Source organism: Manis javanica, chromosome 13, assembly GCF_040802235.1.
Source record: "Manis javanica isolate MJ-LG chromosome 13, MJ_LKY, whole genome shotgun sequence".
NCBI classification, from domain to species: domain Eukaryota; kingdom Metazoa; phylum Chordata; class Mammalia; order Pholidota; family Manidae; genus Manis; species Manis javanica.
In genome coordinates, this window is record NC_133168.1 from 69,403,220 (window position 1) to 69,416,312 (window position 13,093).

Below are 13,093 nucleotides of genomic sequence, written 5' to 3' on the forward strand. Positions count from 1 at the left end.
GGACACTGATTTCACAGTATGGAATTATTCTTCTTGTTTTAAGTCAAGTTGCCACTTCTCCATTTCTGAACTGAAGATTTTATGAGTTTGATTATCCAAAGATGTAACTCCCTATTTCTAGTTCTTGAGTTTTATGTGAGCTGAGAATCTCAGAAATAGTATCAGCTCTGTGACCCTGGGAACTGAAGCCTCCTTCTTCTCAATATTAAAGAGTCGTTGCATCATTATGAAGAATCAGGTTCCTGTAGCTTTTGAGCCCTGATACCTAGAGACTGAGCTAAAAATATGGCCTGTGTTCTAACCTGACATTCAAGTTCCCAGTACAAACTTAGGATAGTCTCAGCACACACCTGATGGAAATATTAAAATATCAGAGAGGAAATAGTGGGACGAAAGTTATCTGTCTAGATCATGATGAGATCACATCTATGAGTAAGAATTCAGTAAGTGGGGCGATAAAACATTTGCATTGGCAATTGTTTGAGATGTCAGTGAAGCCTGCAGCTGCCAACGTGTGGGCGAAGTGTGAAAAGCATTCTTCGCTAGCACGGGAAGCTCTATTCCACGTTGGTTGAGTCTGTGGGAATTTGTCTGCCTCTATATATTTTCAGATAATTTTAAATGCCAAAGTATGTTTCATTAGGACAAGACTATACATAGAACTTGACATTGTGTTTCATCCTACTCTAATGTTTTTGCCAAATTTTCATATCTTTAAAATAGAACACACCTTCATCCTTTGTAGTGGATTCTTGATGGATTACAGCTAATCCAAGCTTGTTCAACCACCTAAAATTCAAAAAGAAAGTAAATGTTTGACCAAACAGATTGGTTCCCTACCTATTCACCTTCTCCCTAGACCCTGGAGGAAGGTCTTGTGCCAGACTTTCTAAAGAAATTAGGTCATAATTCTATAGTCAGTCTAAACAGTTCTAGAAACAGCATAAATTTGTGGAATCAAAACCTAAGATCTCTGGTTTCACAATACTTTCCTCACTCAGGGCCTTCTTTGTAAGATAAGATATGAGCTGGGCCACTACCCAGCTGGCTAATGTGGGCAACTATAGTATATATGCCAAATATATGAACAATTCTGTCTTTTCTAATTGTGCATTTGAAATTTTCAGCAACCATCAAAACCTGTATGATTTAATTCAGTAACTTTACTATTAAAGCTTTCTATAATTTTTTTAATGTGACTTTATTTCACAAAAAAAACAAAGATGATACACTTTTAAACCAGGATTTTTATATCAATCAGTAAAAGATCTGGCTATAGCTCAATAGTTATTCTGTGTGTTAGATAAAATTTTAATTCCTTGAAGAATTCTATGTAAGGTAAAAATTGACCTATCTTCTATTGATGTACCATGTTTCAGCAATGAATTTCAACTAAACATCAATAACAAAAATAGAACTGGACAAACTTTAAAGAACTCAAACTTGGCTTCTGACGTCAGGCCATTCAAGCTCCTTCTCGGGTTTAGTAAGAATATATTTTATTACACAAACTTTTAAAAGACACACAACACTTCTATTTCACGTGTTTCTAGCTCTATAACCTGCTATTTATAGGAAAAATATTTTGGGATAGTGATAGTCTAAGTGATTTAGTTCCCACCTCTTTCTAGTTTGCTGTATTTTAAAAACTATATTCAGTAATGTGTATTCACCTTTTGGTTTTTGAGAAACAAGAGCATTCAATAGTGGTATAAGTCAACAAATGCCAACAAAGTAACAGTAACAATGCGAGGCATTCATTGATGCACTTACACCTTTCATGTCTTCAGTCCTGTAATGTCACATGAACTGTTCAGCAGCTATACTTCCACCATAGACACTGCATAAATATTTATCTCACTCCCACCATAAATGTTGCACAATCCCCAAATCTACAATTGTCAACAAACTAGGATTCCTTACTCAACCTTCAACCTACAATGGTCTTGCTATATTTGATATTTTTTTTAACAGGAAATATATAATAAGTTTAATTTTCAAAAAATAAATGAAATAAGAGCAAATCAAATGTTCATAACACCCAAAAGAATAATAAACAAAACAAAGAAACAGGAAATCACAGAAAAAATACAAATGACTAATGAATGTATGGAAAAAAGATCGCAGCCTCAACGGCATTTTGGAAAATGCATATTCAAGCACAATAAAATATTTTCACCACTAAATTGGCAAAAACTTAACTCCTCACTGATATCTAGATTTTAAAGAAATAGTCTCATTGAGTTGAACGTGAAAATTGATACAGCCAAATGTAAGCAGGTATTTTGATGATACTACTTAAAATTTAAATATCTACCATCTTCGCAATTATAAATCTCTATCCTACAAAAAATACACACCTTCATGTACACAAATAAATGTGGAAGAATGCTTTCAATGGCAACAAGGCTTTCAATGGCAAAAAGAAAAAAAACTATGACACAATGTAACTGTCCACTAATAGGAAAATGGATGAAATATGGTACTGATTCCATCAGTACTATATTATTGTATGATGGTGCTAATAAAAAAGACTGAGATGGAGGAGTTCCTTGTAATGACCTGAAGAAATCCTAACATACTGTTATGTGGAAAAAGCAAGTGCAAAGGAGTGTGCTTAGTATGATTCAATATACCTTTAAAACTACATATTTTTATACATGTATGAACTGCAAAAAAAGCATTAGGAATGATACATGTCATTTTGTTACAAGTAGCTAATCCAGGGGAGAGAAATTTAATTGGAAGATGAAGTTGGCATACGGGAAGGTCTTTGCTTTACCTACTTTTGACTGTAATATTGTATGATTTTTCTTACAAGAATACATTTTATTTATTACTTACTAAAAGAAGCATTTAAATTTAATTTTTAAAAATTGATCAGGCAAAGCACAATGAATATAATGGTTCGCTTTTTAAGTACTACAATAAACTAATTCTTAGTGTATAACTGATTTCATAATTATATAAGCTGACTGTCCCCCCAAAAAAAGCATCTAAAAGTGAAATAAATAATTTTTAAACGTCACCGCAGAAAGTATTTTTGAATTGAGAATGTCTAAAACAATAAAAAGCATTTCTAAGCTCCTCTCCAGGACATGAAAATACAAAAATACAGCAAAATGGAGGCGTATTGATAATAAAAAAAAAAATCCTCTCAGCCCTTACCCAAATTCATGTCCTTTTAAATGCCACCATTAGCTAGCAGCTATGACAAACTGGTGATTATTTAGAATCTTGTTCGACTGTTTTCTTTCTAGAACCCACTGGCCTACAATAGCTCCTTTGCTAGGACTTTTTTTTTTAATCAAGGCAGTAGAAAAATTTCTATCTGTGGCTAAATAGATGGATGTACAAAAAGACATATTTACATAAAAGAAAATGACAGACGTTTCTTGGGAGTTTGTTGTATATTAACTTGGTGTGGATGTGTGTTGGAGGAACACAGGTGTTAAGAAAGTGATGTACAAAACAAGAACAGTCTTCCCACAAACACTTTCTGGGAAAAGCAGCAACCACCAGGCTTTATTTAGAAACCAACTCTCATTACCCTTAATTACTTACCCCTATTCTTGCAAATTAAGGGTCCCTGCAGAAAACACAGCATTTCTATTAAACTTAATTACCTTTCCCTTCATCGTCCCTGAGAGAACTGTCACCACCTAAAAACACAGTTTCCCAAGAAGGCGAACTTCTCAAACAGGACCCATCTTTCCAAACACCAGTCTCTCCTTCCCTAGCATCTCTGTCTTTCGCTAAGAAATACCTGTACATGATCTACTGGCTTAAACAGGCCACATCAGTGAGAAAAGATGCTCATTAGGTGCTACTGAAGAACAAATCTCTAAATACCATCTGCATAATGTCATGGGAGAAGGGAGAAGGGAAAAGGGAGAAGCTAATTTAGAGGTCCAAAAGAAATTCTGCATTGTTGGCCATGAGAAAAATCATCCTCAGAATAATAAAACTTAGTAACAATATTATAAATATCAGACTTAGGCCAGTCCAAATGGGCCATTTGCCTGTGAGTGCCCAGATGGACAATTTTCAACCATAAAGGTCACTGAGAGATTCAAAACCATGGGGTCTGGACACCTTACATTCAAATTTCAATTTACTTCTTGTTTGGAAGCTGGAAAGATAAACAAATGTTACAGTAATTTCAAGTGAAATTAACAGTTCTTCACAGAATTCTATAAATAGGTAGTGAGATCTTGGCTTTGTTAACTATGAAAGGCTGTGATTTAACACCACTGGGACTGAGTGCATATATCATGTGTATAGCTAATACTTATGTAATTCTCCGTGGTGTTAGATCTCTGCAAAGAGAGAATATTGAAACTGAAGATAAATGGAGTGGAAATGTAAATGAAAAAGGGAGAAGTGAGTGGGCAGGAAGCTAAATAACTCTGAAGTGTTATTTGGAAAGCAAATCTGCCTGAAATATAACAGATTCTTATAACTTTGTAAGGGTCTCACACTTTTGCTGGTGTAAAAATGTCCTTTATCTCTGTGGGTAGAGAAATCTACTCAGTAACAAAACACGTTGCAATAAATTGTTTCTCTGGTAAACTTGGTCTCACTCTCCTCTTATCCACATGAACAGAACTACTTCTAAAGAACCAGCCACGGGATGGGTAGGAAGGATGTAGACAGGAAGGAAACTGGAGATACAAGACACTATTTAAGAGAAGCCAGGTACAGCGGGTGGCTATTGGGGTAGAGGCTGGGAGTTGGGCAGCACAGTTTCACCACCATAAAAGCCAGAAAGGACTGTTGGAGACCAACTGATAGCTGAGCTCCAGATTGACCTTCTTTATCACAGGGCTCTGGGGACTTCTGGGTGCCTTCCACACACCACTTACACACCTAGGGCTGGCCAATAAATAGGATTTAGAGTTACCAATGCAAATCAAAAGAGAAATGAAGAGCTTAGACTGTAAAATTTTTAACTATCTCCTTTTGTGAATCTGTTCTTATTTTTCTCAGACACTTGAGAAACCCACGGGGGGATAGCAAAAATCAGAAAAAGGATAGAAACAACTTCACTGGTTGCCCAAGTAAATTAAAGACTTGTTTGGAAGACTCAACTGTCAATTCCTTGCCTTGTTATTCTAACACAGGGGTTCCCAGCTTTCTGTGGTGAAGAGCAATCCACCCTCATCTGAAGGGCTGGTGGTGGGTATCACCACAGGGAATAGATGAGAATGATTCCAGCTGCCGACAGGATATCCAGAAGGAGTGAGTGAGTGAGTGAGTGAGTGAGTGAGTGAGTGAGTGAGTGAGTGAGTGAGTGTGTGTGTGTGTGTGTGTGTGTGTGTGTGTGTGCGCGCGCGCGCGCAGTCTGATTCACACATGCTTGGTAAAAAGCAGCTTCCCTTTTTTTTAAGTTTCTAGGACAAGAGGGCAAAGGGAAATTATATAGAGCATACAGATAAATAAGTCATTATGTATAAATAAAAAATAGATTAAACCATAAGCTCTATGAATGGAGGAATTATATCTGTATTTATTCCATAGATGTATTTTTAATTAGCTACATGAAGGTAATAAGAGACACTGAGAATTCTGAGAATGAGGTTTAAATTAAATAGAATGCTCTCTAATATCTCAAACAGCTCAACCTCCTTCAAATAATGGCCATTGTGATCAGACTCTTAAACCAGTAGGGAGACAAATACCATATGATTTCACTTATATATGGAATCTAAAAACAAAACAAAATGAACAAAACAGCAGTAGACTCAAAGACACTCAGAAATGACTGGTGGTTACCATGGGAAGGGGTTGGGGTGGGTGGATGAAATAAGTGAAGGGGATAAAGAGGCACAAAATCTCAATCATAATATAAATTAGTCACAAGGATGAAAGTACAGCATGTCAGAACATAGCCAATAGCTCTGTAACATCTTCCTATGTCTGTCTATGTTGACAAACAATAACTATGCTAGTTGGGGTGACAGTTTAATAATGTATATAATTGTTGAATCAGTATGTTGTATACTTGAAACTAATATAATATTGTATATCAACTATACTTCAATTAAAAAAGTTTTTTTCAATCTAAACCAGTAGGAGATGGTGTGGGGCAGGTAGGTCTCCATGCATATATTCTACTTATTTAAAACAGAGCAAACAGGAACTGCAGTTTGGAATATACAATTTTATGTCAGATGTACTTTGAGCAAAAACATTCTACCAAATGTTCAGGGTAGAACATGACAGGTGATAAACACATGAATCATGTTATTCACACAGCACATATGAAATGCCATAGAGATATTTTTCATGTAGAATTCTCAAAGCTATGAGATCAATTTCAGACTACTTTCAAGCCTCTCTCCCTGTCATACTGATTCTCATTTTGACATTCTCTTACAGTGACTTCTTTCTGTCTATTCCTTTCTCAATTTGATGGTCCTTTCAGAAGAATCTTACTGCTTCTTCCTAAAATAGCCATTTGATACGTGTTCCCCAAAATGCTTCCAAATACTAGAGTCAAAAGCAAGAAACCTTATAAGCAAGAAGCTACAGAGGTCTTTAAAGCAGCAGAAATGAATAAAATAATTGAAATGAACATATGCTTAACAATCAAACACCTGGCCAAAATAATCTATTCCCATGAAGACTGGATTTACCAATTTTCTCTACTTACACATTCATTTCCTGCATATTCTCAGCTGCAAAATAAAAGGCCTTGATCTGTGGATGGCTGATCTTAAAAGCACTTCAGGGGGAGAAAACAGAAACACATAAGAAATTAGATTAGTGTAGTTGCCAATGATTTTGAGAATAAATCAGTCAAATATAAGTATGGTAAGTTCATCTGCTTTCCTTGTAAACTTAGAAAAAATTACTTAGTTACTTTAAATATCTACTGTCTAATTTCTATTTCATGTAGAGAACAGAGGGTTAATTTATCATGTCAAGACACCCAGAACAGGACTGAGTCTTAGCTGATCAATAGTTTCTATTTTAAATACATGGCATATTCTTTTATTTTTATTTGCTAACTGCTTTACTCTAAAGAGAATAAATTAAAATTTAGAGTGATATAGGGGTTACTTCCAAATACACAGATCAATACCCGCAAGCAAAATTTCCATTCCAATTCAAATATATACAAAAATTTGATTTACAGGAAAATAATCAAATATAAAACTTCCAAACTGTGACAGTACATCAAAAACCTTATCTAACCCACCCTTGATTTGTACAGGAAAAATACGCAGTCAATTTTTAGTTTAAAATAAAAGTACGAAACATGGAAGATAACGAACAATAAAGGGTTTTCCCTTTACCATTTAGACCAGAAGTCCTGCAGTACGGCCAGGGTTGTTTTTTTTGTAAATAACCAGTTTGGTCAAAACCGCAAGCAAGCATCAACACAACCTCTTCTATCATTGAACATGAGCAGTGACACTGAGAGTGGCAAAGACTTAAAGCCAACACCACCTTATTCATTTCCTTAGGAAAAACATGTGAATTGCTGCTGCTAGTAACATAGGTCAAGAGGGAAATGGGGAAAGGCCCTTTTTGATAAACAGGAAAGATGTCAAAGGTAGAAGAAAGAATATGAAAAGGGTGAAGAGGACACATAGGCACAATGAAGCCAGATGCTATCCTGGGAAGAGCACCTGACTGGGCACGGGACAGATGGGGCAAAGTGCCCCCAGCTCTCCTGCGGGTTCCAGGCGAGTCCGGACTCTCCGGGCTGTTCCCTTCACAGTAAAATGAGGATCATGGGCTGGTAACTCTTTTGGTTCCTGTTGGTTCTCAAATCTTTTGGATTTAAATTATACCAGGGTGCAATCCCCAAGTCTAAGACGTCTCAGAGATTTCCATCTCAACGGTCCTACTGATAATGCCATGCACCAAGGAAAAGAAACGGATCTTGTCAGATCTGCAGCGCTGGTGAGTCCTATGTAACTAGTCGTCCTCCTCCCGAAGATGAAATTTGACATCTGATCTCCCTGCCAATCCCGGATGGAGCTTGTTTTTCATTCCATCACACACATGCTGGGCCAAGGCTCCATGGGGTTTTAAAATCCATGTGTTTCACAAAATGAAATTGCAGAGCACAAGAGGTTAAAAGCTTCTGTTGGTATTTAGAGCACAACCCATAAAGCTCAAGATCCTAAGACATTTGAATGTCACCTTCACAAATTTCCAAACTGCCACATAATTCAAGAAACATTATAAAGGGATATTATCCTGCCTGAGTTTGGTGGAAAATGACAGACAACTTACTGCTTCTTCTTGCATTCAGATGCTCTCTCCACAGTGAAATCAGGCAGATTGACAAACCCATCAGCTTTCTCTGCCTGAAACAAATATATACCACAAATATGAATAAATGCATCAATCCTAGCAGTTAGTTTATTGAGATCATACACACTGAACAGAGACAGTATAAATGAAATGAAAGAGAATAAAAAAATACTTCCATGAATCAGCATTGGACTTATCCAGATACACACATTATAAGAAAAATTAATATTCTCCTGGTAAGTCATTCAGAATCTTTCCATTAGAAGTGACATGACAGCTCAGGGATAGCCAGCATAAGGCACTCATGTGACCTGCCCTGCCCCTTTCCTGTCTTCCTGGGAAACACCAGAACTAATCCATCAGAGCTCTGCTTCCTGCTGAGTGATTAGGAATCCTCAGCGCCACCAGCATCCTCCTGCTCCAGTAAGCCCCAAGCACACGAGATGGAACCTAGTTCGTGTTCTAATACCTGGTGGACGGAGGCCTGACGTTGGGGTTAGCAAATCAAGGTTCTTATCATAGTTCACCCCCTTAGTGGTTTTTAAAAGATTTAAATGCACCTCAGTAAATAAAACACTTAACAGACATTGTTTCTTCTCCTAAGTCTTCTCCTTTCAACAAAGGAAAAACTACAGAAGAAAATGACAGTTTGAGGACACAGCATGAATGCCACCATTAAAACACCAAAAATCCTATAGGAAATGTAATCACTGTCCCACTTCTCTAATTGCTTGCTAATATTTACTTTGTAGATAAACTTAACTGAACCACAAGGTGGCTAGATTGCTTTGTGACAGACAAAATGTGTCTTCTTCCCTCTACACTGGTGTCCTGAGTGGAGAAATATACCCACAAGATTAAATAGAATGAATAAAAAAATAAATCAGAGGTTTTGGGGAGATGAGAAAAATTGATTTTGAAAATCTTAATTTTGAAAGTCAGCAAGCTATTGAATCAGCACCATGTACACTCTTAGTTCACTTCATCATTCAGTGTCTCTTTCCTTTATCACCAACTGGAGGGCATCTCCACTCTTTTCTTTAGAAAAATTAAACTGCAAAACATTTAACCCTATGCCGGTCCCATCTTGACTCCCGTACATGAGTCAATTTATCTATAATCTTCATGTGAAATATTTTCTTCTTATAAGACTCAAAATTCAATTCCAAAGGGCACTTTTTCTTTAAAAAATTATTTATATATTTTTCCATTCAACTTATCTATTTCTTGATGGGCTCTTTAATGACTCAAGAGCAGTTTCACTGATCTTATCTCAAAGAAAATGTAAAGTACTTAAGGAACATAGACTGTGCAGGTCAACTTTTTCTATAATGCACAAAGTGTCCTGTAAATTCTTGATTAGCATTTTAATGCTAACAAAGGTATAGTTTTGAAAAACTATGTTAGGTTCCAGTAGTTCCACAACTAGATATATATCCAAAAGAAGTAAAAACAGGTACTTAAATGAAGAGATGTACACGCATGTTTACAGAGTATATTCACAATAGCTAAAAGGTGGAAACAGTCCAAATGCCTATCAACAGGGGAACAGATTTTAAAAAGTATGATATATTGATACAATGGGATACATCCATGGATGAACCTTCAGAACATTATGTAAAGTGAAAGAAACCAGACAAAACTCCAAATAGTGGATGATTCCATTTATATGAAATATCCAGAATAGATACATCCATAGAAACAGAACACAGATTAATGATTGTCAGAGGCTTGGGGATAGTGGGGAACAAGGAGCACCTGCTTAATGGGTGTATGTTTTTCTTCTTGTGTGGTGGCTCCGGAACTAGGTAGAGGTGGCGTCGCAAGCATTGTGAGTGTATTTAATGTCACTCAACTCCTTAATTTAAAATAGATCATCTTATGTGAATTTCACCTCAATTAAAAAAAAAACCTATGTTAGGCTAAGGAATTTTAATGTGAGTTTCTGTAATTGTTTAAGAAAGACAATAATAATTTATATTCAGCATTTGTTTCTACTTCATTCACTTCTAGGCTCACTGTTCCAAAGACACTGCCATTACTGTGAGTCACATCCACCTGTTTGTCAAATGCTAGTATTCCCCAGATTTCTGACCACAGACCTACTCTCTTCTCAGTCCAGCACTCTCTGGAGGGGATCATACACACTCTCACAGCTGCGTGTATCACCAGTGTGCACACAAACCCAAACTTTATAGTCCAGACTTGGAATCAGTCTCGGAGCTCCTGCCACAGAGATCCACCTACCTCGTGTACCTATTCACATGGTTAGTCCACAGCCTCTCCATTACGGATTGAATTTTTGTATCCCCCACCCCAAATTCATATGGTGAAGTCCTAAACCCCATGTGATGGTATTTGGAGGAAAGGCCTTTGGAAAGTACTAGATTTAGATAAAGACATGGCGGGGAAGCCCATGATGGAGTTAGTGCCCTTAGAAGAAAAGGAAGACACCAGAGCTCCTACCCCACTCCTTTGTGTAAAGACACAGCCAGAAAGCAGCCATCTGCTAACCAAAAGAAGGCCCTCACCAGACATGAAATGTGCCAGCATCTTGATCTTGGATTTCTCAACCTCTACAACTGTAAGGAATAAACATTTGCTGTTTAAGGTATTTTGTTAGAACAGCACAAACTCCCCAAGACTGAAAAATTCAAAGCCAAACTCATCATCTTACTCCATAAAATGCCTGCTCTTCTGCCCCCCACCATGTTCTCTACTTCAGTGAATAATGCTGCTTTCTCTCCAGTTGTCAAGAAAGGAAATGTGGGAGACATCTTTGACTCCAATCTCCTTCTCAGCAGCCATGTGCTGCCACCAGCTGGCATCATTGCTGCTTCTGTCACCCCTCTTCAATCTACCTATTACCTCCCATTCCTTCAGATCACTGTTAACTTTTCCCTGAATTATGCAGAGGTCTCCTAAACTCTTCTCCCTCCTAAATTCTGTCCTCCAACTTAGTGTCCAAATCCCAGTCACAGCCAATGTTTACTCCATGAACATTCTTTACATCACTTCTTTAAAATCCTGCATGGTTCCCAATTGCCCTTGAATAAAGTCTAAGTGCCTTAGAAGAGTGCAAAGGGCCCTACATGATCAACCCCTGCTTAATCACGCAATCGCATCTCCTCCAATGTCCATGCCCCTCACTCAACCAAAAATGAGCAGAAAGTTAGAACCAAGAGAAAATATAACTTCCATTAAGCTGAGTTGAACTGATACCCAGTTTATAGCATTATAGTTTCTACCCAATTTATTTTCACTGCAAAAAGCCCATCTTAAGTGATAATATAAAAGTCACTCAACAAAAACCGAAATATAAATATGTCTATGAGATAAGCTATAAATCTTCATTTGGGTGGATTTCTTTTCTGCATAGCTGAAATGGCTGAAATTCTTCCAACTAAGAGCCTAAATAAATGTGATTAGAAGACACTTTAATCTTTACCCAGTAAATCTTTCCTTTGTGAGCAAATGCATTTTTTCATTGTACTGAAAACACTCAAGCCATATTCAAAATCACAGAAAACTGTCAAAAATTCCCTTGGCTTATTTGACTTGCAAACATGTCTCAGAAGTGACAATCACATTGGGAAAATCCTAAGGGAAGGGCAGTTTTCTCTTCTTCTTCCTCCTTTTTCTCCTCCTACCCCCCAGATCCCTCGTTCCGTGTTACATTAACTCAAGTTCCTCTTCACGAATCCTTAACTTTCTGGAAAGCCACTTCAAAGTTCTGCTTTGGTATCTGCAATTTCCCTTCTGTATCCTAATGTAATGAAGTCCTCTCTTGCCAGAAATATCACACCATCCTCCTGCCATTATGTAAACTTGTCGTACCAAGTCCAGGCTTAAAATCTGAAGCAAGACAATGCTTTTTTCATTTTGTGGTGTGATGTTTCCAACCTAAAAGGTGTTCCTCCCCACAGGCTGACCCACCTACTTTCCCCAGCAACTGATTTTATTCATCTCCATGAAACCTCTTCTATTGTGACTGTATTAGGCAGCATTAAATATGCATTTTTATCAAAACTGTTAATGCTACGCAATCATTTATTTAACAAACATTTATTCAGGATCTCCTTTGTCTCAGACACGGTGTTCAGATATTTGGCATATATTAGTGGACAAATGAGACAGATATCTCTACATTCAAGGAGAAAGAGATAATAGTTCAACACATAAACACATAAATTACAATAAAGCATCATAGGCAATAATAGCTATGAAAAAAAGGTAAGTTGATCAGGGTAAATGGTTCTGACTGTGAGCAGGGCAGGATGCCCTCTGCTCCTGGGCTTCTCATGCCCTTCCTACCACACACACTCCTCTAGATGCAGCTCCAGGAATCGACCTAGGGATGGCCTTCTCCACAACGGTTCCTTCCACTGCTTCTGCAAGTCAGGAAGAGGTGTCCTCCTCTTTGTGCCCCAGCACCAGGGGTGGGCTGCGCCTACATACCTCTCTTACTATATTTAGTTATCTGGTTACTTCTCTGTTTTTCCAATAGTTTGTGAGCACCTTGAAGGAAATCATTGTGTCACTTACAGTTGCATCTATTGGGACAAGAGGCGCTTAATACACATGAAATAAAGAAATACACGTGAAATAAAGAAATGAGTTTTGAGGGACATTGTCTTTTTCCTCTGACAATAAAAAAAAGTGCTAAAAGAGATGCTGAAGCAGTTTGTCATATAAACATATAATTACTACACAACCTGAGATATCTACCCAAGAGAAATGAAAGCATATGCCCACACAAAGATTTGCAAAAATTTATGTAGCATTATTCATAATAGCTAAAAACTAGAAACGATCTATGTAT

General features: G+C 37.2%; 1 protein-coding gene across 5 annotated transcripts in view; it reads right to left on the reverse strand.

Moving 5' to 3' along the window:
- Positions 1–13,093, reverse strand: part of IPCEF1 (interaction protein for cytohesin exchange factors 1) — a 161,363-nt gene that overhangs the window by 50,952 nt on the left and 97,318 nt on the right. For all 5 annotated transcript variants that reach the window (XM_073219782.1, XM_073219783.1, XM_073219781.1 and 2 more), the window contains 3 exons: positions 8,251–8,324; positions 6,656–6,727; positions 731–789 (listed from right to left, as the gene is read on the reverse strand). In XM_073219782.1, the coding sequence (XP_073075883.1) occupies positions 731–789; positions 6,656–6,727; positions 8,251–8,324 (205 nt within the window). The remainder of the gene's footprint in view (positions 1–730; positions 790–6,655; positions 6,728–8,250; positions 8,325–13,093) is intronic.